The 26,598-nt window shown below is 40.1% G+C and overlaps 1 protein-coding gene across 2 annotated transcripts in view; it reads right to left on the reverse strand.

Annotated features, from left to right (window-relative positions):
* Positions 1-22,706, reverse strand: part of LOC122671938 (DNA annealing helicase and endonuclease ZRANB3) — an 87,617-nt gene extending 64,911 nt beyond the window's left edge. For both annotated transcript variants that reach the window (XM_043869428.1, XM_043869427.1), the window contains exons 1-7: positions 22,291-22,706; positions 21,739-22,098; positions 20,412-20,544; positions 13,129-13,304; positions 9,788-9,861; positions 9,496-9,531; positions 9,215-9,305 (exon numbers count right to left, since the gene is read on the reverse strand). In XM_043869428.1, the coding sequence (XP_043725363.1) occupies positions 9,215-9,305; positions 9,496-9,531; positions 9,788-9,861; positions 13,129-13,304; positions 20,412-20,544; positions 21,739-22,098; positions 22,291-22,641 (1,221 nt within the window). In that variant the 5' untranslated portion in view covers positions 22,642-22,706. The remainder of the gene's footprint in view (positions 1-9,214; positions 9,306-9,495; positions 9,532-9,787; positions 9,862-13,128; positions 13,305-20,411; positions 20,545-21,738; positions 22,099-22,290) is intronic.
* Between the last annotated feature and the right edge of the window lie 3,892 nt (positions 22,707-26,598).

Genomic DNA, 26,598 nt, shown 5'->3' on the forward strand with positions numbered 1-26,598 from the left:
ACAAATTAGAGCTAATTTAGGAGTGGCTCCAATACATGACAAGTTGCGAGAAATTTGTTTGAGGAGGCATGGACAGATGCAACAAAGGCATTTGAATGCTCCAGTATGAAGGGGTGATTTGATTCAGATTGACGGAGCTAAAAGAGCTAGGGGTAGGCCCAAAATGACTCTAGGAGAAGTGGTGACGAAAGACGTACATAGCTTAGGACTTAAAACAAGTATAACTTCGAATAAAGATGATTGGTGAAAAAGGATCCATGTAGCCGACCCCATTTAGTTGGGATAAAGCTGAGTTGAGTTGAGTTGAGTTGTATATCAATCCTCCTCACAAGCGCATGCAGTTTGGTGGGCCTTCTTCAACTGCCTCCCAACGCAGTCCTTCCTTCTTCATTGTCAGATATCTGTCTCCTCCCCCTACTGCCTTTGCTGGAATGCTGTGGAAGTGACGAATCCCAGGGGTTAGAAACCTTGTATGGGTTCACTATGGGGCCACAAGTGACAACTAGCACAAATTGAATGAATAATGACACTTTTTTAAATATTCAAAACCTTTTAGTACCGTCTTGGAAGTGAAGAATAGGAGAAGGGACAAATCTGTAAATACTGTGAACAGTGGAAAGGTCTTTGGGAAGGCAGGAAAGAATTAGATCTAGTTGGGATAAGTTTATTAAGCAAAGGGTAAAGTTAAAAGGGGACTTAATACAGTAACTTTAGAAAAGAGGGGCTGTTCTATAATTTCAAAGAACAGTGCCTTCTTCTAGCTCTCAACAAACAGCAAGGGCAGAAGAACTGCCGTTACTTCGACAAAGCCAACTCTCTCATATGATCTCTAATGGACTTGAAATTTTAAAGGGAAAGAATCATCTCACAGATCTATGAAATCCACCAGATCACAACCGAAAATATCAACCAGATTTAAATAAAAAAATTACTGAAGCTAGAACTGGCGGTAAAACAGAACCAACAATGGTTTCCAACTCCGCAACTCACAGCAGAAGGGTCTGTCCGGTATGATACCTTGATGTTTGAATCACACACATGAAAACCCTACCCCAGACCATAATCTCATACCAAACTGTTCAGTAATGGTGGAGATCGTACTCAACAGTTGGGCTACCAGTACCACCCAGAAACAGGGAACCACGTAGTAATAAAGTGTTGAATTCCGTGAATACTGGGTTAAGGCAAAGTGAGTAAGTGACTACAACCATCTTTATTTATAATGAAGAGAAGAAACTTCTGGAATGGGTACAAGAACAAAAATACCCTTAAAACAATTCTACCCTTGAACTCATATTACAACACTCCACCTCAAGTTGGAGCATACATATCAAACATGCCCAACTTGCTAATTATAGGAAAAAATAACTTATTACTGATTCCTTTGCTAAGGATATCAGCCAGCTGTTCACTACACCAGATAAACGGAATACAAATAATTCTCTGTTCCAATTTCTCTTTGATAAAATGCCAGTCAATCTCAACATGTTTGGTACGATCATGTTGGATCGGGTTGTGAGCAATGTTGATTGCCGACTTGCTGTCACAACAAAGCCGCATTAGAAGATCAACATTCATACCCAAATCTTAAAGAAGCCCCTTGAGCCAGAGAAGTTCACAAATACCTTGTGTCATAGCTCTAAATTCAGCTTCAGCACTCGATCAAGCTACAACAACTTGTTTTTTGCTTCTCCAAGTAGTTAGGTTTCCTCCAACAAATGTCCAATACCAGGATGTTGATTTCCTGTCATCAGGACTGCCAGCCCAATCTGCATCAGTGTGTGCTTCTATCCAGAGATGGCTATGTGGAGAATACAAGACTCCTTTTCCAGGAGATGACTTGAGGTAGCGATGTATTCTGTATGTTGCCTCCAAGTGAGAAGATTGAGGATCATGCATGTATTGACTTACAACACTCACAGCAAATGTGATATTTGGTCGGTTATGTGAGAGGTATATCAATCGGCCAACTAACCTCTGATAGCTACCCTTATCCATACGATCACCTTCCTTACTCTTCAAGTGTGTGACGCAGCACCAAGTGGCCACACCCGAAGGAAGAAGAAGAAGAAGAAACAGCTCTGAACTGAGGGCTTAGGTTGGGAGCCATAGATTAGGTCTGCATTTTTAGCATTTTCTATACTTAGTTTATTTTTAAAAACTATTTTTCTGTTTTTAAATTGAACCGGTTCAAATTGGTTGCATCCAATTGGTTCAATTTAAGTGATTTAGTTAAGTGTCTTTTAATTTAAGTCATTTATTAGGGACAATTAGATCTTTTTACTTTAAGTTTTTAAGTTATTTTCAGTTTAGCTACACCCTTCCACAATTTATGAAGGAAATGTTTACATTGTAATAGGTTTTGGCCTATGGCCTTTATTATAAAAGATTAAATCGTGGGGCTCCCCCACAGTTTATGAATTTAAAAAACAGAATTGTGCTGCTGCTGATTGTTGCTGCTGGTGCTTCTTGTGAGTGTTTGCCTTGTGGTTCTATCAAGGTGGATTTCCTATGACTCCTAACGCCGTGACGGCTGGGAGGATCCTCTACAGCTGGAAGGTGGTTCTATCCTTCTATCACAAAGCTGCTGCCTCCATTGAAGACTTGCTGCAACTTCAAGTTTCTTCTTCAATCCCTCCAATCCCAACCCCCATCGATCCCCTTTGTTTTATTTGAATCCCATCAAAACCCTAAGCTTCCATTAATTCCCATCAATTCCCATAGACCCTAGCATTCATAATTCTGTCCAGGCCAATTCTCCTATTAGTTTACCATCAAAATTCAACCAATTCCACTCGACCAGAACCCTAAGCCCAGTCTCCCCTCAAAACCCTAATTCCCCAAAAACCCTAAATTCCAGAACCATTACGTCCAACCACTCAAATCCAACCAAATTTGGTTCGAACCTCCCTCCCACTATCCCCTACATTCGATCCAAAGCCCCGCCCCAAAATCCCCTTTTAAACCCTAGTTTTGACTGTTTTCCTATTTCCCAAACCCCGAAACCCTAACCCTAATTTCTGAAATTTCAAATCCTGATCTAAACCTAATCAATCCTACATTAATAGCTTCCCCTAGACCTGCCTATTATAACCATATAAGAATTACCCCATTCCCCCAAGCCTAACCCTAGAAATTGACCTAAGACCCTAATTCTGCCCATTCGAACCAACAGCCGCTTTTGATCCTATTGCTTGGCCTCTAGTAGGAGTAGTAGGATCCCTCTCCTATCTAGAGCTACATTAGGGTGTTGGGCTCAAGAGGGGTATCTGCTGGTTTACACCCAAGCATCCCTGTTTCACTCAATAAATCCAAGGTATACCGTATATTTTCTTTGAAAGAGAGATATGCCCTTAGCTGAATAGGCAACCTCAATCCCTAAGAAATACCTTAACCTACCCAAATCTTTGACTTCAAATTCGGTGCCCAAATAAGCCTTTAGCATCTAGATTTCCTATGCATCACTGCCCGTGATTACTATGTCATCAACATAGACAATCAAAATTGTCACTTACTGTCCCATCCCTTTAACAAACAATGTATGATCAGCATTGCTCTGCTTATACCCATAAGCAATCATAACCTTATGGAATCGGCCAAACCAAGCCCTTGGTGACTGCTTCAAACCATACAGAGCCTTCTTCAACTTACATACCTTTCCCTGAGTCTCTAAAGATGTAAAACCAGGAGGTATCTCCATGCAAACATCTTCTTCCAAGTCTCCATGCAAGAAGGCATTCTTCAAGTCATGTTGTTGGAGTTCCCAACCTTGATTCACAGCATAAGAAATGATAACCCGCATAGTATTCATCTTTGCTACAGGGGCAAAGGTCTCTTGATAGTCAATTCCTTAGGTTTAAATAAACCCTTTGGCAACTAGTCTTGCTTTGTATCTTTCTACTGAGCCATCAGCCTTGTGCTTCACAACAAAGACTCATTTACAACCAACAGGTTTCTTTCCTAGTGGAGGATTCACCAAATCCCAGGTCTGGATTCTTCTCAAGGGCAAGCATTTCTTCGTTCATCGCTTCCTTCCATTTCTATTTGGCTATTGCTTCCTGCCAATTGTTAGGGATGGAAACAGAGGATAAAGAAGACACGAAGGCATGGAAAGCAGGAGTTAGAGAGTTGTATGACACAAAGTTGGAAATAGGGTGTTGTATACAACTCCTCTTTGGTTTTCGAATAGCAATGGGTAAATCAAGACTGGGATCAGGAGGAAGCTTATCAAAATTATGACTAGGAGCAAGACTTGGAGTAGGGACAGATGCCGATTGTGTAGGATCGGTGGTGGTGGTCTCTTTGTACCGAGGACCATGAAATGGAAAATCAGTTCCGCGATAGTAAGTCTTCACATTATTCTCCCCCTAGACTGTTTGCTGCTGCTCAATCTGTCCCACTTCTTGTTCCTGACTTGCAACTCCATCTTCTAGTTCAACAGGAACATCCTCTATAGTAGGTAGCTCAATGTCCAGAGGAGCAATCAGCGGGACCTCTTCACCACTTAGAATCTCCCCCAGCAGAGGTACCGGCTGTTTAAAGTAAGCCTCAGACAAAAGGAACACCAACATCCATAGTGACAAACACCTTTCATGTAGGAGGATGATAGCATTTATACCCTTTCTAGGTAGCAGAATAACCGAGAAAAATGCATCGTAGTCCTTGGGGATCAGACTTTCCGTGCACATGGTGATTCCTGGCAAACATGACACAGCCAAATTGGGAGGCACAACAAAAGTGGATTTCCAAAACAGAATTTCCAAAGGGCAGCGGCCACCTAAGACTCGGGAGGGAAGCCAATTGATAAGATAAGTAGTTGTAAGGACAGCATCACCCAAGAAACAAGGAGGAACAGCCATAGTAAACATAAGAGAATGAGCAACCTCCAATAGATGTCGGTTCTTGCGTTCAGCAACACCATTTTGAGCAGGAGTATCAACACAAGCAGTCTGATGTATGATTCCATGGCTGTTCAAATACGAGCGAAAGGCACCATCCATGTACTCTTTTCCATTATCTGATCGGAGAATCTTCACTTTGGCATCGAACTGGGTCTGGACCATTATATGAAATAGAATGAAACAGGCGAAGACGTCACTTTTACTATGCATCAAATACACCCAAGTGGTCCGGCTAAAACAGTCAATGAAAGTAACAAACCATCGAAACCCAGAGGCAGAAACACATCTGGCAGGGCCCCACACATCAGAATGTATCAAACCAAAAGGACTCAAACTTTGATTATCAGAAATAGGAAAAATGCTTCTAGTTTGCTTTGCCAAAGTGCAAGCATCACAAGAAAATTTATGTTTATTACACCGTTTCACTAAACTATAAATAAATCAGATAAAACACTAATCGGTGGATGGCCCAAACGATGATGCCAATTATTCAACTCAAATAGTGCAAAATCAAAATCAGAAGACGCAAGCTGAGATGTCAAAGCTGCCCAGGAACTGTCAAGCACATACAAACCACCAACCACTTTATTACATGCAATCGTACTGTCCGTTGCCAAGTCCTGAAACAAACAATGGGTTGGGAAAAAAGTTACTTTGCAGTTTAAATCCTTGGTTAGGCTACTAATAGAAAGCAAATTAGTAGTAAATTTAGGGACATGCAACACAGATGAAAGGCTAAAAGGGGAAGTGCATTGCACAGATCCCATCAGCAACACGAACCTTATTATGACCAATTAAAGGGAAATATTTGGAAAAAAGATATGAAGAACCTGTCATATGGTCGGTTGCCCCTGAGTCAATTACCCAAGAATCGGGCATGATCGAGGTGCAGTTCCAACCAAATGAAATACCTATGGAAGAAGGTGTATTGGGATTGTTAGGCAGAGACAGAGTAGAGGCAGCCATGGAAGGAGATACAGATGCTGAAGAAGATGTGTCTAAGCGATTTACCATATCCCGAAGATTTTGCAGTTCAGCCACAACTTGGGAAAGAGATTGATCAGGCTGTTCTTTAGTAGATGCTTGATGAGCACAGGTGTTACTGGACCAATTGGAACCACCATTCTTGCGCCCGTGAGTATCTGCAGAGCGACCATGAAGCTTCCAACATCGGTCCTTGGTATGCCATTCCTTCCCACAATGATCGCATTTAATGGGAGGGCGATCACCAGATGTCTGATTAGTACTAGCAGAACGGGAAGAATTTTCGCAGGAAGACTGGGAACCTGAAATAAGGGCCGATCGTTCCTGAGTAACAAGATGAACCATGGTTGTACGCCAACTGTCCTCAGCCGAAAGGATTGCATAGGCTTGCTCCAGTGGGTCCCGATTCAAAATGTTGACCCGGATCTGATCAAACTCAGTATTGAAGCCGGCCAAAAAATCAAAGACACGTAAACCATCCTCCCATTTCCGGAAGGCTGTAGCATCAACATCACAGGTGGCAGTGAAGGTGCCCAGAAAATCCAACTACTGCCACATGGTACACATGGTATTGTAATACTGAAAAAGGGACAACTCTAATTACTTGGTAGAATGAATCTTCTGATGGAGTTCATAACATTGGGCGGCATTCCCAACCTGAGAATAGGTATCCTGGGCTGTCTTCCAAATTTTCACAGCCGAATCAAGGAGGAGATAACACCCGGCAATTTCTTGGTCCATGGAATTAACCAGATAGGACATAACCAAGAAATTGAAATTCATCCATCTATCTTGTGCAGACCAGCCTCAACAGGCCTGACCTGAGTGCCCGTGATGTAGTTAGAGAGACCACAGGAACCAATTACAAATAAGCATGAGCAAATAAGCAAGAGCAAGACCATAAAAGATACTTGCTGCCATTCAACTTGGTGGGATTCACCGAAAACGGAATGAAATCACGTTATGACGAACCATCAAAACCAAAGGAGGCAGAAGAGATCTCGGAATTGCCAGGCATGGTGGCTGGTATAAAAAAACAAAGAAATAAATCCTCCAAAAATTCTAAACATAAGGAGGGAAGGTAAAAAACTCTCGGTGGGAGTCAACTCACCACCAAGGGTAGGTAAAAAATAACGGCAAGGAAGGGGGAAGCCTCTCGCGAGAGAAAAAAGGGCGAGAGGCTCGCGAGGCTGGAGGGGGTGGCGGAAGGTGGTGGAGAGGCCTACGGGGCCTGGTGGAGGTGGTGGAGGGGTTGGCGGGGCCTGGCGGAGGTTGTGGTAGGTGGTAGAGGGGCTGGCTAGGCCTGGCTAAGGTGGCGGTAGGTGGTGGAGGGGCTAGCAGAAGGTGGAGGAGGGCTTGCGGTGGTGGGGAAGCCTGCGGTGGTGGCTGTCCTTAGGGCAGAATCACGAAGGAGAAGAGAGAAAAAAAAAAAAAAAACTTAATTCCCATATCTCCAAAATATTTTTGGCTCTGATGCCATGTTGAATTCCGTGAATACTGGCTTGAGTCAAAGTGACTACAGTCTACAGCCATCTTTATTTATAATAAAGAGAAGAACATTCTAGAATGGGTACAAGGGCAAAAATACCCTTAGGATAATTCTACCCTTGAACCCATATTACAACATAAAGGAAATTGGAACTAAAGAAGTGGAAGGAAATATAGGAAATAGAATGGAGATCAAACCTGGAAGAAGAACCAGTTGATTCACACAAAGGAAAGAGAAGAAGAATCGAAGACAAGAGAGAGCTATGCACAGTTCACGGCATCCGTGCTTTCAACCAAAATAAAATTTCATTCCCAAAAACTCCAATCTCCATTGTGGGACTACATGCTCTATTATAGAATTAAAAGAAAAGAAATCCTAGTCCTACTTTGAAACTGAAATAAAAAAATCCTACTTGAAACAGAAGTAGAGTTAGACTACATTATGGACTCAACTGAACAAACTTTGACTCAAACACTACTATCTACAGCTGAAATAAAGAAAAGGAAATAAATAAAATAATTCCTAACTTATCCAACGGCATCAGGAAGATACTGATCCCTTCGTCTTTGCTTGCCCCTATCCTCATCTATTTGGAAAGAGTCCTAGCAAATGTTGGCCTCAAAATTGAAGGATCCTTCGATTTCGACGTGAATGGATTTGGGTGGACATGTCCTTTGCCAAGTCATCTATTTGTGACATTGTGGAAAAGCTCGTCTTCAGTGCCACCATCAACCAGATTTGGATGGACCGAAATATTAGGAAATGGTCCACCAACTCTAGATCTTTGCAACAGATTTGGGACACCATTTCTTCTGACATTAGGAACAAGCTCTCCTCTGTCTCCTCCCCTTGGACTGACTCCCTAAGGAACAGGCATATTATTGTCTCCTGGGGCTTGTCTCCCTCCATTTTGCAAGCTTCTCTCTCTTCTCCCTGAGGGTCTAGTCTTGCTTTGTTTCTTTTTGCAGTCTTAGTTTTTCTCCCCTTTCGGATTTTCCATTTGGAGTCAACAAGAGGTTAAACTAGAAGTGTGGGGGCCACAAGCATCTATAGTAGAAGATGATTATAAAGCTGGAGCAGTGCCATGACAAGATCACTGAAACTGGGACTCAAAAAGGAGAGATGAGAACTAAAATTCTGTTTGAGAAACAAATTTATCATTGCTATTGGCTCAATTTCTTTGTAAACAGAATAATCATTGCTGTTGGCTAAAATATTTTCCTTTTCATGCAAAGAATAGATTGACACCACTACAAATAAAATTCCAGTTCAAAACTGTAGATTTCAAGGAAAGATTAAGAATGTTAAATGAACTCACAAGTATCCATTTAATAAACTATCTACCAAAGTGATACAGTGAATGCACTCCATGGCCAGGAATGGGAGGGGAGTTTAATCTCACATCGATCGGGTAATGTGCGGCAGTTTGGCTTATGACCTTGGAAGGGCCTCTCCACCCTGAAGCTCAGGCTTTTGGGTTGGACGTCATTAAGTGGTATCAGAGCAGGTAGTCCATGCACCGACCATGTGGGGGTCCATGACCCAAAGCTTGGGGGGGAGTTGATGCAGTGAATGTGCTCCATGGCCAGGAATGGGAGGGGAGTTTAGTCTCACATAAGTCGGGTAGTGCGTGGCAGTTTGGCTGAAAACCTTGGAAGGGCCTCTCCACCCTGAAGCTTGGGCTTTTGGGTTGGATGCCAATACAAAGGCATGGAAAATCAAAGAATCCCACGCATTTTTGCATAGGCAACGAAAGCACAATTACCATATTGATGAATTTCTAAGTCATAGGCCAAGGATATTAGCTACCTAAATGAATAAAAAATATATATATATATACCTTGAAAACCATGGCTTGTGAAGGTAGATCGGATTTTATCGGACAGTAATTTTTTGCAAACTCAAATTTGTTCTTCCCGAGCAAACCAGGCCTGAAAAAAGAAGGAATCAATCAACAAGACTGAAGCCTTAAGTCAGCTCATTAAGCCATACCCCAAGAGCATGGGGTAAGTTAAGACAAGTCACAAGTCCGAACGAAGAACCATAAATATAACTAAACCAACAATGCAATCCACTTCCAGAAGTTGCAAAAAGGATCATCAATGGGAAAAGAGAACTTGCCATAACATATCTATTTGATGAAAAATGTCATATGGCCTATGCTCACCTAGGAAAAAAACCAAATAACATTTAGAATGAATCCATGGTCACATTAAATCAACAAAATAACTAAAACAGGAATATCTAAGGGGGAAAAAAAAATTGTAACTGTATGAGAACAGAGAACCACACAAAGAAGAATATAATTCGGCCACAAACAACTTCCAAATAATTTTCACCTTCAAAGAAACAAATCATACCATAACATCAATACTTATTGTACTTTAGTTCTAAAGGTCCATTTGTTTACAACCTTGACAAAGAAGGAGTTCCAGAAAGCAGTATTATGCGTTTGACTAGCTTTGCAACATCAAGTACAGCTTGAATCTGTCATTAAGAGAACATGGTTATGAGAAAAATAGCATTTAAAGCTTTTACAAATACAAGTGTACAAAACGTATCATGGAAACTAATAGAATATATAATTTGGAAGGGAAAAATGAAAAGAGACAATTTAAATAAACATAAAGGAAATACAGTAGATAGACCAAAGCTGAATAAGCATTGTTTAATAATGGTATTAACATTTGCAGTGGAGGCCTTTGAGTGCAGCAGTGTGGAGGAGTGATATGATACACATTAGAGGGATTAAAAGACGAAGGGGGAGACCAAGATTTACTAGGGAAGTAGTGCGAAAAGATAGGAATAGCCTAGGCTTGACAACTAAAATGACCTTAAATAGAGTTGAATGGTGGAACAAATTTTCATGTAGCCAACGCTATTTAGTTGGTAAAGACTTGGTTGGAAAAAAAAAATGAAATCCAAATAAATGAAAAAACCTGATAAACAAACTTTGAACTGTTCAACAGAAAATAAAATATAAAAAAAAACAACAAAACAGTCACAATAAACATAAAAGAACAACAAAGTTGATTACATATAAATCAAAGAATCTAACATAGGAAAAAAAGGTTTCAAACAACAAAATTATATTAGATTACAAATTTAGACCCAAACCTGCTCAAGTAATCAAACCAGATACTTCAGAATCAGCCCTCTTGGCAGATCAATGCACATAAATGGACTTGCATAGAAGAAAAAAAAAAATTGGTTCTGCCATTTTACTCAATCAACGCCATAGCTTCTGTAAAAGCATTAAGTCTTCCAAATCTTTTGGAGAAAGTTTCTCTTCACCCATTTATGTGCATTGAAAGAAAGGAGAGGTGCATCACAACCATCGCCTAGTGAATGTTCCTGCTCTGCCATGTTACTCAATCAACGACATAGCTTCTGTAAGAGCATTATATCATAAAATACTTAGGAGAGTTTCTATTCCCCGTGGGTGAAGAGAATCCTAACACTAGGATCTCATAATTACTCACCCCTATCGTACAAAGGTTCAAAAATGCCCTTGGTACTGTTGCAAGAGCCCCATCCAACCACAAAAAGTGGTGGATGAAGACATTCTCTCTTCACCGTTGGTGAAGGAAAACTCAGTCCAAATCTTTATGCATAACTAAACACAAATCCGGTCAGCTTCCAATTATGAGTCTTAGAGGAGTCAACTTGCACCAAGTCACGCCTCCTTTGGTCTGCTCATCATAAGGCAATCCGAAAATGACAGTAAAATTCAAGGTGTATGATGCCCTTCGTCATAAGATACTAAAAACAGAGAAAAGGGATTATGCTTCACACATCAAACCACCTTCTATCTTGCTCAATTCCAAATTTATATCATTGCATCTCTTGCCATTTTACTTTGAGAATTTGGCTATCACAACCAGGTCTGTATTTTGGTGGCAGAAAGTGGAATTTTCATTTGCCGTTAAACATTTATCAGGCTAAAACTTAACGCACTAAAAGAAGTGCTCAATTCCAGGAACAAGGACGTCAAAAAATGTTGGATAACGAATGGAACTGCTTTTAACAGGGTTACTGGTAAGGATAATAAAGAAGACAGAACTTTCAGAGGAAGTCCTCTTAAGGTCCCAAGGAAAGCAATTCTCCAGAATCAATTTGGAAAAATAATGTGGAAGAACAAGATGCATGTGAGGTGACTAAAAGATGGACATAGTGAAACACATTTCTTTAATTCTGTGACCAATTTAGAATTTCATCTAATAGGGATCTGAGAGGCAGTTGTATGGAAAATCAAAACAGATCTGCCACAGGATTTCTAGCTTTTGGCTAGTAGCCCTCACATGTGGGGCACGATGGGTCTGGTTTTCATCTCGTGTTGCAGTATCTTGTGACATGAAGTATATCAGAATAAACAGTCCATCTTACATTACTTAATAGCTATATAATTTCTTATAAACCATTTCAGTTACAAGTGTATTTCTTCAATTCAAAAGTAAGCATAATGAATCATGTTGGCAATAGGGATGCATTTGGAAGAATCAAACATCCCACAACAAGCACCATCAAAGTATTGAGAAATCGAAAACCCAATGAAAACACGTTCAAGTGACTTGTCCTTGCAACCAATCAAATTTTAATAATATCAATAAAGGGGAGAGAAAATAGGATACCTTGGATTTAAGAGAGTTAGAAAGATGTAGGAGGATGATGGTTGAGCAGAATTTGTAGGAATTGTAGGTATCTGTTAGAGGGGAAGGTGGAGGACAGAGATGTAAGAGAGGCAGGGAAGTGACGTTTCATTGAGGGACTCGTGAGCGGTGCGACTAATTAGGAGAGAGAGAGTGAGAACGCAAGGGAAGGGAAGTTAAAGAGAGAGCGATTGGGATGGAGAGAGATGTAAGAAGGAGAGGAGGTGACATTTTACGAGGGAGGGGAGAGGCGTAATGTAAGAAAGAGAGAAGTGGGGGATATGCCGTATGAAAGAGGGACATGTCCTTTCGAGAAAGAAAGTGAGAGAGTAAAAATTCTGTTTTGAAGATGTGCATTTTACATTGAAAAAGTATACCAAAAAATGAGTTCATACTTTTAGATAATAGTATGATATATACATAAATATATACACATACATACATATATATAATACATATATAATATCTAATTATACATAATCACATCATACATAGAGGCTGTCGGGGCCCAACTCAACCCAGCCCAGCCAAACTAGGGTCAATCCAGGCCGCTGAGCCCAACACAGCTAGGCCTAGGCTGAGATATCCTAGCCCGAACTTGAGCTGGGCTGAGTTAAGGGGACCTAGGGTTGGGCTGCAGTTTTTAAAAACCCAGAGCAGAACAGCCTGGTTGCACCCTTAAGTAGGCTGATTGGTCACTTTAGTGGCCGGGGATGACGGGTCACCATAGTTGTCAAGGCGCGGTCTTGTTGGTTTCACCTTGTTTTTTTTTCCCTCCTCCAATACTTAGGATCACCTAGACGTTGACAACTATGGGGGTCAACTTATTCAACTGACCAGGCCAGGCCAAAGAGTGTAAAAGCAGTATTTGGAAACGTTTCACAATACTAATCCAGAACATCTCAATCCACTTAGAGGACTGTTAGCTAATAAAGCTTAAATAGCTATTTTTCATATTGGAACTCCTCAAGCTACAAAAATAGTTCTGTTCCACAAGAATTGTAGCTAAAATTACTTTTTAGAAGCCATATAACAAAAATTACCCCAAGGAAACATAAATATGGTTCTCATTTCTTTATCAACAAATAGCAGGCATGACCAATACCTCCGGATGTTCTGAAGCCTTTTTTGAACATCGTATATGGTGAGATTCATCAACAATCCAAAGAGCCCACTCAAGCTCTAGCATACTATTGCGAAGATGGTGAAGCATTGTGTACGAGGTAACCACAACTCTTGGACATCTCGTTAAACGGGCAGGATTATTTTCGTGACCAAAAACTGGAAAAAAAAAATTATGAAGCAACAAGCTTAAGAATGAAATAGGCAAGGGCATGCAAGCAACAGCACTGAAGAACCAACAAAATTAATATAGGTCTGTATCCAATGCATGTGCTCATAATATACTTTAACACACAGAATTGGCAAATTAAGCATTAACGATACAACAGAAAAAAAAAATCAAGTAAAATGCATATCACAGCATTACTGCTACAGATATTAAAAGATATCGAGGAAGAGAAAGTAAAAAGCAGATTTTAATGAGGATATGAAGCATTTCTGGTGTCTCAGAATCATCATTGGCAGCTTGTTGATGATTAGGGATGGCAATAAGGCAGGTAAAATTACAGGACGCACCCAGTGCAAGAGGCTCCTGCCACTGCAGGGTCTGGGAAGGGTCATAATATACACAGCTTTACACCCGCTTCGCGGAGAGGCTGTTTCCTGACTCGAACCCGGAGCAACCTTACCGTTGCGCCAAGGTCCTCCCTTAAGGCTGGTAAAATTATACCCAAAAAAATTGGGGGCTCATTCCCACCCCACTCCACCGTAATGGTTCAAGTTATAGTATTTTGTCTTTATCAGCTTAGGGGCAGGTATGGTATTTTGAAAACCCTGGGTACCATCCCACCCAAAGAGGAAGCTAGCCCATGCACATCTGTTGGAGGCAGTTGACCATTATTTTAAAAGGGTCAGTTATGGTATTGGTGATCGGGCCCCAAACCCATCTTTTTTCCATCTCTATTGATGACTAATGGAGCTTCACTGACCAGGATCTATACATGTGCTCTTACAGAGGAAATACAGTTGAACACATGGTGCTGAGGGGAAGACTTTTGTGTGCTTCCTGCGAGTTACAGAAGTATTTTTGGAGTCTTTTGTGGGATTTCACAAGTGGAACCATTGATGTCGAAATTAGTCCCAACTCTGTCAAGTATTTTTTTAGGGTTAAAACAGTTTCTAAATGTGTTTAAATAGTTTAAGAATTTATGTTTAATTAAAGTTGCTCATGGGTAACAGAGGTAGTATCCTATTCATCATTATTAGGTTTTTCGGGCTTCTAGTTTTAGTAGGCTAAGAAGGTTTGTTTTTAAAGCTTCTGGAAGTGCCAACTGCCAAGTACATTAGGCGTTAAGTAAGATTTCCAAGTTATCCTCAGCAAGCATTTTCCATTTTGTGTCTCTGCAACCATGTTCAACACAGGCCTTGGGAGGCTTCAGTTCAAAAAAGTGAACTTTTTTTTTTTGGTGAATAAAAAATTCATTACCAAAACCCCAAAGGGAGGGGAGGAAGAAAAGGGGGGGGGAATACACAGGGGGAGAGAAGGGGGGGGGGAACTATACAAGCTCAAACCACAGGCCTAGGGGCCTGGCTAAGAGAGCCAAAGAGAGAAGAATCTAAGCCCTAGGTAACAACAATGTGCATGTTCCTTGAGGAGTCTATAAGAGAGCCATGAGAAAGCATGTGGAGCCTAGGGCTGACATAAAAAAAGATGGCTTTCCAAATCAGGTCAATGGACCAGGAGTTGGAAGTCCATCTACGAAGATTCCGCTCCATCCAAATGTGAGAGATAGCAGCACCGAACACAAGATTGCCAACTGTATCACAAATAGAGCTGCCAGAAAAGGACATATCAAGCCAAAGCCACTCCCGGGCGAAGGGAAGGGGGCGACTGTTTTGGGACCAGATGGAATGCAAAGCTTTTTTCCAGATAGAGGAGGCAAGAGGGCAGGAAAAGAAAAGATGGCCAACATCCTCATTCCCATTCCACCAAAGGATACAAGCTTTTTTCCAGAAAAGTGATTTGATTCAGATTGAAGGAACTAAAAGAGCATAGCTTAGGTCTCATATCTTGTATGACTTCGAACAGAGCTGATTGGAGAGCAAGGATCCATATAGCCGACCCCATTTGTTGTTGGTGGTCTTGGTGTCGTTGTTGTTGGTGTTGTCGTCTCTGCAACCATATGTAGAGCTGTACCCGAAGCACAAACATAGAAATAAATAAAACGCTTCCCCCCAAAGCTGTGTGCTATTGTTGTCTGAATCCATGAGCCCCCCTTTGATGGCGGACTCCTTCAAACCCAGGCAAACCAAGAGGTAACTATCATAGTAGTCATGGCTGCTAGCCGCCTTGCTGCCCAGGCAAGCGCCATATGTTAAATCCCAGGACATGTTTTCCAGGTAATTTGTCATTTCATATGAATGTGTGCTTTATATAGTGTAAGGTTATAAAGGTCAAAATATAGAAAATTGTTAACAAAACAGAAAATTAGTGAATGCTTGAATGATCAATTAGACCAAGCAAGCCATGTATTTATAAAATAAGAATTATATCCTAAAGGACAGAATTGTCCTTACTCCTCTAGCCAACTCTAACTAGTAGAGTCGGCAGTACATAAAACAAGAAGAATAAAAGCCCAAAAAGGCAGAACACCTACGGTATTCTGGTGTAACATTATTCAACAAAAATAAGGGGGAAATGAGATTGTAGAAACACACAACAGTGGAAATGAGAAGGGATTGAAACTAATAACAAGTGGAGGCAAGATCATCAAGTTTTAGGTCTAGATTGAAATTCATAACATGTGGACGGAAAAATCAACAAGTTTCGGGTCTAGGTACTTTGAGTCTTTGACAGATAAGGTAACTGGTCACCTTGGACCCCAAGGTGTGCCCCATTGCCTAGGCACCTAGCTATGCATTGACGACTAGGCAACTATCATCTCTTTTTCTTCTTGCATTCCACCCCTTATTTTCAATCTAGGCTAAACCAGCCTACTATACCCAAACAACCAGCTTTTCACCAGTATACCTACATCAAATATTTATTTTAATCTACCCATCACTAACCGAAATCAATGCCAAATGATTCCAGCTTCAACAAATATCAAAACATAATGTAGCAGAGGTTCAACTAAGAACCACTCTACAACAAGATCGATGATAAGTTGCAGCAGAACATCAAATTAGAAACAAAATCAGAATTAGTAACTTAGTAAATAGGGAAAATTACGCTTACACCCCCTGTACTTTGCCTAAAGTAGTAATAAACCCAAAGTTTCAAAAAATGCACTTTTACAACCCTCTATTTTTCAAAAAATTACAAAAAAAAAAGTCCATTAGAAAGTAAACGTTATGTGATGACGTGAGCTTTAAACTGGACATGAAATGACTGTTTTACCCTTTCACCCTACCCTTACCAAACCAATGATTATCATCTTCCTCAAACACAAAATCATTCCTGTCTCCGTGCAAAGAAGAGGTGAACCAGTGATCTCTGGCCCAAGTAAACGTTACTTTGTTACACGAAACCAAGGACGTGTCGAACATCTGTGATGTCGATGAACTGTGCAGGGACCTACATACAACCCTTGCCACTGCAGTTGGCTAAAATAGTGATTTCATGTCTAGTTTAAAGCCCACATCATCACTTAACATTTACTTTCTAACGGACTGTTAATTTTGTATTTTTTGAAAAATAGAAGGGGTGTACAAGTGCGTTTTTTGAAACTTCGTGTTTATTATTACTTTAGGCAAAGTACAGGGGGTGTACGCGTAATTTTCCCTAGTAAATAAGAACCAAACCAGCCACTGGAACTCAACCAAACTTGGATCGAATGCTGCTTGTATGGCAAAAACACATTGCTGAAAGTTTCAATCAGTTCTGATGGAAGAATTGGGAGATATGGAAGCAACACCAAAATAGAAACTTATGCCCCGCAGGCCAAACCAGCCACCAGTTGGGGCTCAAGTTTGGATCGAGTGGAGGCCTTGTGGAGTAGATGATCTGCAGCAAGTTCGGTGTAATTTTGATGGACAGAAGTGAAGTTATGAAGGGGGAATGAAAATAGAAGGTTAACGCTTGGATGCAATCCAGCCAATAGAACAGGCTAGAGTGGGGATGGTGAAGTTACGGAACTCAAAAGTTGCAGCAGCAATTCATCTTGCAGGAACAGAAGCAATCTTCAATCGATGGCAGCAACAGTCTTGAAGTGTTTGGGGATTGATTGCAGCCTTCGAAGGATTCTTCACAGCATTTGTATTGTTCAAAGAGGAAACAGCAACACAAAGGGATCAATTGGTATAGAAGATAAGAGAAGAAGGAAAGGGATAGGGGGATCCGGCTCTCACAGCCAGGCTCCTATTAGCCCTAGGATTTAGGCTCTCTCAGCCAGGCCTCTAACGCTTCATGCCACAGCCATTGGATAAGAGAATCTTTTGCTTCAAAGCAATTTTTTCATTCAACTATCCAAATCATGGGGAGGCTTCTAAAAGTGTTTACAATAAATAGAGGGCTGATACTTGCACCTCAAGTAACAAAGAAATAGAAACTAAGAAAATAGTAACTAGGATGGACTCAAAAATAGAAACTAGATATAATCTTCAAGTCTTCTAGGAGTCTTCTAAATATTCCAGCCGATGCTTGCTCCTTGTGGACCCCACTTTTTAAGTGATCGAATATTGCTGCTGATTCTCTTTAGTGGTGGTCCCCACCTCTCAATATGGCTCCATCGATTCTAGCAAGTATCCTTTAAATACTTAGGCCCAAAAAGACAATTATACTCCTCACTTAAAGACTTGAATCACTAATAAATAAAAGACTATTCTGCCCCCCATGATCTTCTAGTACTATTCTCACTAAGCCAAAATAAGGGGCTGTGACACTGTTCACATGAACAGTAACATGAACAGTAACATGAACAGTGTTTTGGCCTCTTCTTCATGTTTTGACCTACATCACCTAGCATTGGGAAAGATCTTCTACATATTTTCTCTGTTTTATGCTCACCATAATAGAGCCCAATCCAGCTCTATAAACTTTAGTTACAATTTCTTTTTTCAATTTAAGTCAGCAACACAATTAAATAAGCCTTTTCCCAGCTAAATGGATGGGCCACATAAAAACCATTTCGCCATTAAACCTTAGTTTAAGATGCACTTGCTGCTAGACCAAAGCCGTCCAAATATTTTCTCACCACAAGCCATGTTTGGTCTTGCCCTTATTCTTTCAGTTTTTTCTAAGCTGATCACTCAGTGTATTTAATGGTCCTCACTGTACATGTCCAAAACACCACAAGTGATTATCCTTGATTGGACATCTTATTCATTGAGTCAACGAGATTGAAGTAGTATAGGTTTCCAGCCCAGCTGTTTACATAGAATTCAATGAAAAGTCTCTCTTGATCTTACAATTATACTCATTGGTCAACTTAGATATCTCCGAATGACTTATACACCTAGAGATCTCTGACTTCAATCTTGGACCAGGATGATTGCTTCTTCCACCTAGCAGCATCCATCTCATCTTACCCAACATCCTCCTGTTTTTTACTTTTGGAAATCCTTCCCCACCCCAAATTAAAAAATAAGAACATTACCATTTTCGCTCTAAAAGGCCATATTAGTCAAATCCGATTCAATGCTTTAGGGAAGTAGGGTTTAACCCATCTTACCCAACACCCTTAATGCCTTGAACACACCTGCCATCAATAGCCTACAGCACTATAATTATGAGCTCAGCCACTGTCTCAACCAGCTTCAAGCCCTTCAGCCTCAACTAATAGAGCCATCTCTATCCCCTCTCATATTTTAGCTCAACCCTGAGGATAAGCACCATAGCCGCCACTGTCAATCATCTGTGGTGCCAATCATTTATGAGTTGAGAGCTGCAGTGACGATAGCAGAAACCTAGAGAAACCAAAAATCTGGGGAATGGATTACTCTAAGCATCAAAGTAGTTAATGGGATGGGTCAATCCCCTAGTTCTAGATGTTTCCTTTCTCAACTCAAGTTCAAGTCGGCAAGAACCCTTAGAACCCGTTTGTTTAGAGGGTACAACTAGGGTGGGAAAAAACGGGTGGAATACTTTTGATGTTTTCCATAAAACTCCAAAAAGCCCACTTGCTTGTTTGCATGGGTGGGGAAGTAAGGGGACAGCATTTATTAACTACAGGACTTTGTCTGGTGACAGGGCGTTAAATTTATGAACCGCACCTTCCTCAAAAATCCTACCAAAACGATAGTACTTTGTGGGGAAGGGAGGGATTGAAGAAGTGGGGCCCACACCATATCCTTTCCCACCCCTTTTTACCTGCTAAACAAACAGTGCCTTAGTGCTCCTAACCTAGTGATACACTGATACCAATTGTTTTTGTTGAGCCAATCACACTTTGATTCCCACTTGAACTAGACAAGTCACCCAAATCCAAAGCATATGTATGCTGAAGCATGGTTGGAGCAGGGTAGATTATTTTTAAAGACTGTATCGGAGACCAAGACACTAATAAAAGAAATTTTCTCAACTTTCAAGGAATAATTACACTTCTCCTTTCTTATGATACCTTGGGGAAATGAGAAGATTAACCACGAACAAGGCTTGCAACAAAGAAAAGGTTGAGCTTTAGCACTTCTTCCTAGGCCAAAACCATTCAAAATTCTAAATCTACCAATCTTGTGACCGAGGACAATTCAAGTACTGCATTCTGTTGCGCATTATGTAAAATGAAGAGATCAAAGGAAATTTTCCATATCAGTTAGAAAAAAAAGGGTGGGGGTGGGGGAAATTTTGTGGTCTCCTTTTACATCTCATTCCTATATATTTCATGCAACAATTTGGCAAGCCTTCAGTCAACTGTCAAAGTTTCAGTCAAATGTCATTCTTCAAGGGTTCTTTGTACTGCAAACAAATGCCATTATTAATTCTCTATTTTTATAAAAAAAATTCCCTTAAAAATAAAACGAAAATGGCCAACTTGTTAATTAAAGATAGCATCGCCCGGGCTATTAGTCTCTTAAATAAATCTTTCACTTATCACGAAAAACATAAATTAGAGATAGCCTATTGTTAAGGATGAATTTTAAAAGAGAGCACATGGCACAAAGAGGGAAAAAAAAATTGAGAGAAAATATCTCATGCAAACGTAGAAGGCAATTGAAGACAGATCATCTCTCACTGAAAACAATTTCACAAGACCAAAAGTGAAGAAGATTAATTTCTCTAAGAAACATATCTTATATGATCTTAAAAAATTAAGCATGATATAATGCAAGTGTCATCCTCAACAACACTGCAAATAAAAAGCATAAAAAATGATTCTGAAGAAATACCAAGATGGATATCTGTGGGTACACAAGAAGGAAGCCAACGCTCTAATTCTTCTGCCCAAGAATATCTCAGAATAGCTGGGCAAACAACAAGGATAGGACCTTCATTGATAAAACAGCTCGCAATTGCAATTGCCTACGAGAAGACAAAAACACATTACATGATTTACATGAAAACATCAAAGATAACATTTAATGATGTGAATATGTTCCAGACTAAAATTTAATAGAAAGAAAACAACAAAATGTTTACAAATAGATTCAAAGTTAATATTGAAAAAAAAAATGATATAGAAATTATAAACTAACTTCATTTTGACAATTCAAAAATAAGAACAACGTACAACTTTGTAAGAAGGACAGTAATCACTAATCAAATTACAAAAATATCCATTCCTGAATTAAAGAAGCTAATATTAATAACTAAGGCCAGGTTCTGTGCTGCCATTTTCTCTGCCACAACCCTTTACCACGTCCACACACTAGGCAGTAAAAGCGTCTCAAGGGTTTCCCCTTTTTCTTTTCTTTTCCTCTCATTTCCCCATCTCAAGGGTACTTTGATTAAAATGCACCTGTGTAAACACACAAATGCTGTTACTGACCAACTGAAATGAGGCAGCAAAATAAGTGGCACTAAAGTATCATCTTTCTAAATACGAGAGCTAGTAAATCCTATTCACCACCTAAATTAGTTTAGAAACACGTAAAATGGGCCAAGAAGGCACGGAGGGAGTGATCCAAATCGAAACACATTTGAGAGTCCTAAACAGGTCTAAAAATTCATTATTGGATTGTCCGGATCACTCAATCAAGATCAGTATCAGACAAGGACAATCAATCTAGGACAGTTCAAGATCGCTGATCCTTGATAGCCTGCAGGCCAATAATTGAGGGTTAAAGTAGGCAGGTCATGAGGTTAAAGTTATTTTGTTTTCTTTAATGGGTTCAAGTAGTAATGAGCAGTGATACGAAGCCCAGTTTGGAAGTCAGGTCAGCAAAATGATTTTGGCTTATCTTGTCTTTTTTTCTTTACTTTTGAGTAAAGTTTGGACCTGAAGTCAGGTCCAACTTGTAGGAGGAGTAGATCTAAGTACCCTAAGTAGAAGTTTTGAAGTGAAATTAAAATGGATAACCAATCCTATCGAATTTAGAGCCAATCAACCAAATATTATACATTCATTTTTTTTTCTTGACAAGAGAATATTACTTTATTTTAAGTGAAAAACACTGGCTCCACCATTCATTCCATCGTTCAACATAATTCCAAGAATATGGGGTTACAGCACAACCATGAACCAACTACATAAACTGCAATGCTTAAAAATATAACCTGAAGAGTTTTCCCTAGGCCCATCTCATCCGCAATGAGACAACGTCCACCTCTACGCAAGGCAAACCTCACACCATCAAGTTGAAATGGAAAAAGTGAATCCAATAATGTTTTAGGCAATGATCCTATCAAAGCATCAACCACATCATCAGGCAAATGTTCTGGTCTGCAAGGGAACCAACGCCCAGTGACAAATGAATCTGAAAGTGACTGAACAGCTCTAAGCGTCACATGAGGAATCTCCTGGCATTCAATCCCTTTGGAAGACTTTAAACACTTTAAAATCATGTCGTAGTCCCAAAGATTATAAACAGAACCGTTCCCACCACTTTGATTTTGAGTATACCGCAAAGGCACGACCTAGAGATAATAATGAAAAAAAAAAGATACATTAACCTATGAACACAAATTCATACCAACTGAAAGGAACCCTAACAGTACTCAATAATAAGATAAGACATGTAATATGCAAGTACATTGCATGCCTAGCCAATTCCTACAAGTTATATAACGTGATAAGGCACTAGGTTTAGTGGAAGGATAATTTCTTACAAATGAAAGGCAGTCATTGAGCCTCTGCAAGCATTCAGCATCTCCGGGGTAAGGAGAATCAGGCAAGGGTTCCGGCGTGGCAGAAAATGAGTCAGGAGAACATATCTCCAACCTGACACGGAATATTTTCGACGGCAAAAATAATTGGGGCTTGGGCACTTCACAGGACACAATTACAGGTTTTTGGAGAAGACTGGGTTCCGGCAGAATCTTGCGGCACTTGAAAAGCCTCCAAGCTTCTGGATCTTCTCTCTTGTTCCCTGCTGCCTGACGACGCTTTGCCAGAGCCGCAAGTCGGTTTGCTTCAGCTCTTTTCCTCTGCTCCTCCGTCATTTCCTCCGTCATGTCCATGGATTCAGGGGAGGACCGCGGGCGGGAGAACCCTAGGGTAGAGAGAGAGAGAGAGAGTACCGTTTTTGAAAGGATCTCAGGCTCGAGCATATACGCGGGAGATAACTGATCGGTTCAATTATGGACCGGTTAGAAACGGGTTCCAATCCAGTAGCCAATATACACCGAACTTGAACCGAAACCCAAAAAGCAATTAGATTTGGGAAATTTACGTTTATTACCCCTAGGGTTTCCAACAATTATGTCTACCACCCCTCGATTTTCATCCATTTCATAAACCTCCCCTCTATTTTGAGAGATTCTTACAAACATACCCCTACCGTTAACTGAGAACAATTAAATGACGATGCCATCGTCCAAATATTAACTAAATGCCCATTATACCCTTAATGCAGGTCCTTCTACATCTTCTTCTTTTCTCTCTCTACCACCGCTCCAATCTCCAACTACCACCTCCACCTCTGCTTCTACAGATTCTTTTACCCTTAATGTACGACCTTAATGTGAGTGGATTCCGATCTCTTCCACTCTCTTCTATCCTTCTTCTGTAAATCTGACATTTACACTACAAAGAAGAGTTTGAGGAGAGAGAAAGAAAGAAAGATATCGAGGTGGCCAGGCGGAACAGACGGTAAAAAGAGAGGGGAAAGGAAAACAGTGAGACTTGGGAGCGCTTTGTCTCTCGTGCTTGAAAATAGAATAAAACCCCCACAATTGATGCTTTCTTCCCACTTTCTGCGTCGCTTCTCTTCTTTCTCTATTCAACGATCTCTGTCATAGCAAGCGGCAATCTGTCGATCTTCCAACTAATATCCTATCCAGTCAAGCGTTTGAAGGTTCGGCGTCAAACCAGCAATTTTCCCAATTCAAAGTTCAAACTTTTGCCAATTCTTCAAAATCAAAGACGTTTCTGCAATTTTTTTTAATTAGGTCTAATCAAATTAAATCTGAATTTTTGCAGTTTTTTACTAATTCGCATAGCTTCAACCCCACTCGGCCAATTACTCTCACGTATCTTCTCTGCAAGTTCAACCTAACGACCCATATAATTTACCCCCTTTGTCTCTCTTCTTTTCACAGATCCTCCTCTGCATCAGACCATAAGGTTAATTAGAGCTAGCGTTGGAGAAGAACTGCTTTACAGAGAGGAATAATGAAACAGAGTTATCGTGAAGGGGAAAAGAGGGGGGAGGAGGAGGAGGAGATGCTGACTAATAACTTTTCGCCCGTGGAAATCGAGAATGATGCTGGTGGTTACGCCACCAGATCAAGCAGTGGTTCTTCTTCATCCAATGATTCGTATTCGGGAAGCTCATCCGGCAGCGATTCTGACGCGGACGAAGCCTAATCACCGTGTAAGGAATCGAAAACCTCCCCTAGGACCAACAAGAAATGACTACAAGGCGGAAGAACTGAAAATGGAGATGTTGTGGGTACAGGTAAACAAACCACTGTAGCTCCGGTGAAAACGGCGTTTATCATATCTTTAATCACAGTCCTCGATTCAAGAGGTCGCTGGAGCTGCAATGGTTTTGCATCTCCGGGGACCACTGTAAAGGTAACAGGGGTGAGGTGGAGTGAGTTTATTTCTTATGAGAAATGAAAAAGGGCAAAATTGTCATTTGATATAAAATCTAATAGACCTAGTACTCAGGGGTATATAAATAATTTTAAAATTTCAAAGGTGCTAGATATAATTGTTTGAAAACCCAAAGGTGGTATACGTAAATTTAGTGTAGAGGTTTTTATTTTCTTATTTTAATTTTCCCCCTTTAGGAGAAAGGTTTCATACACAAAACCGTGTATGTAATAGGGTGGGAGTTTCAAGGCATTAATTAATGGGTGGAGATTTATGACTTTTTCAACTCTTTGTGAGAGACCCTCTCACATATACGGTTACCAAAAAAAGGTTAGACCTTTTAGATTTGAAGATATATGGTTTACTCACCCAGATCGTGGGAAAGTGGCTCAGCAAGGATGGTGCTTTTCTCCCTTTGGATCCCCGGCTCAGCGTCTCTGTCTCAAACTCAATAACTCTAAGAAGGTTTTTAAGAGATGGAATTGGGAATGCTTTGGTAGTATTCATTTCAAAATTCAGCAGTTAATTGAGGAATTGACGGCTCTTCAATCTCTACCAAATTTCTCCTCAGCCGAAGAAGAGGAAATTATCAAGGCATTGGAGAGGGAACTTCATAACAATGAATTATTCTGAAAACAAAAATCTATAATTGACTAGCTCAGAGAAGGAGATCGAAATTCCAAATTTTTCCATCTGATGACTCTTAAACGCCGACATCATAATAAAATTTTAAAATTGAAATATCCATATGGCAAGTGGACCTCTTCGGAAAATGATGTTCAACAGCTTTTATGCAGCTATTTCAAAGATCTGTTTAACGCTGATCATACTAATATGGAGGCTATTGTGGAGGTCACCCAAGGGATACAACCTCTTATCACAGAAGATTTGAACCTTGCTCTCTGTCAGATCCCAGATATGGAGGAAGTGAAAGCTGCATTGTTCTCAATAGCCCCACTCAAATCTCCAAGTATTGATGGTTTTCCTCTAAAAAAATTTCAGAAATATTGGGAATTTATTAAAGAAGATATATTTGACTTTGTGAAAGATTTTTTTACTAATGGAAATCTTACCAAAGCCTTAAATCGGACTCTCATATGTCTTATACCTAAATCCAAGGAGGCAGATTCTCCAGACCAGTATCGCCCAATCAGTTTGTGCTCGGTGATGGTACAGATTATAACAAAATTGATAGTTTTGCATCTCAAAAAAGTACTGGACTCAGTCAGCATTTATCCCTGGCAGATATATCTCTGACAATATCCTTATTGCTCATGAAATATTTCATTATATTAAACATAGAACCAGAAAATATCATTCTTAGTTTATGGCCATCAAACTAGATATACGCAAAGCATATGATAGAGTCAACTGGACTTTTATTGAAAAGATGCTTCTAGCACTGGGCTTTTCTGCAACTTGGGAAAATCTTGTTATGTCATGCATTACATCTGTCTCCTACACTTTGTTGGTTAATGGCTCAGAATGTGGTATAATATCTCCATCTAAAGGTATTCGACAAGGTGACCCTCTCTCCCCGGCCATTTTTATTATTTGTGCTCAAGCACTTTCAGCCATAGTAAATAAGGCTGTGAATAATGGCGAAATTCAAGGAATCCAGATAAAAAAGAGGGGTGATCGATTTTCTCATCTGCTATTTGCGGATGATTGTTTATTGTTTGGAAGGGCACATATTAAAGAAATTTTGGCATGGAAGTCCTGCTTAGACCTTTATTGTACAGCCTCCGGACAACAAATTAATTTAAAAAAATCATGCATCAATTTTAGCCCAAATACTCATCATAAATTCAAAAGGTGGTTTTCTAGAGTTTTAAAAATCCCCTATGGTGAAGGTCCTTCCAAATATTTGGGTTTACCAACGGAATTTGGCATGTCTAAGAAGTTGTTATTTCAAAATATCAAAGAAAGAACAATCTCTCAGTTCCTAGGTTGGAAGAAATCTCTTCTATCTGCAGCCAGTAAGGAGGTACTTATTAAAGCATCAGTGCTTCCTATGACTAATTTTGCAGGATCACACTTTAAAATTCCTAAATCCATTATGACAGATATTAAACAGGCCACTTCAAATTTTTTTCTGGGATTATTCTACTGACACTCATAAAATCCATTGGGTTTCTTGGGATAAACTTTGCACATCCAAACAAAAAGGGGGACTTGGATTCAGAGATCCACATCTTCATAATCAAGCTCTTCTAGCTAAAACTGCATGGCGACTATGGGTCTATCCAGAATCACCATGGGCTAGATTGATGAAAAATATTTATTTTCCAAAGGTTGACTTTATGTAGGCCAAGATTGGTCACCAACCATCATGGGGATGGAGAAGTATCTTGAAAGGCAGACGATGTCTTTCACTT

This window comes from Telopea speciosissima, chromosome 8, assembly GCF_018873765.1.
Source record: "Telopea speciosissima isolate NSW1024214 ecotype Mountain lineage chromosome 8, Tspe_v1, whole genome shotgun sequence".
NCBI lineage: Eukaryota > Viridiplantae > Streptophyta > Magnoliopsida > Proteales > Proteaceae > Telopea > Telopea speciosissima.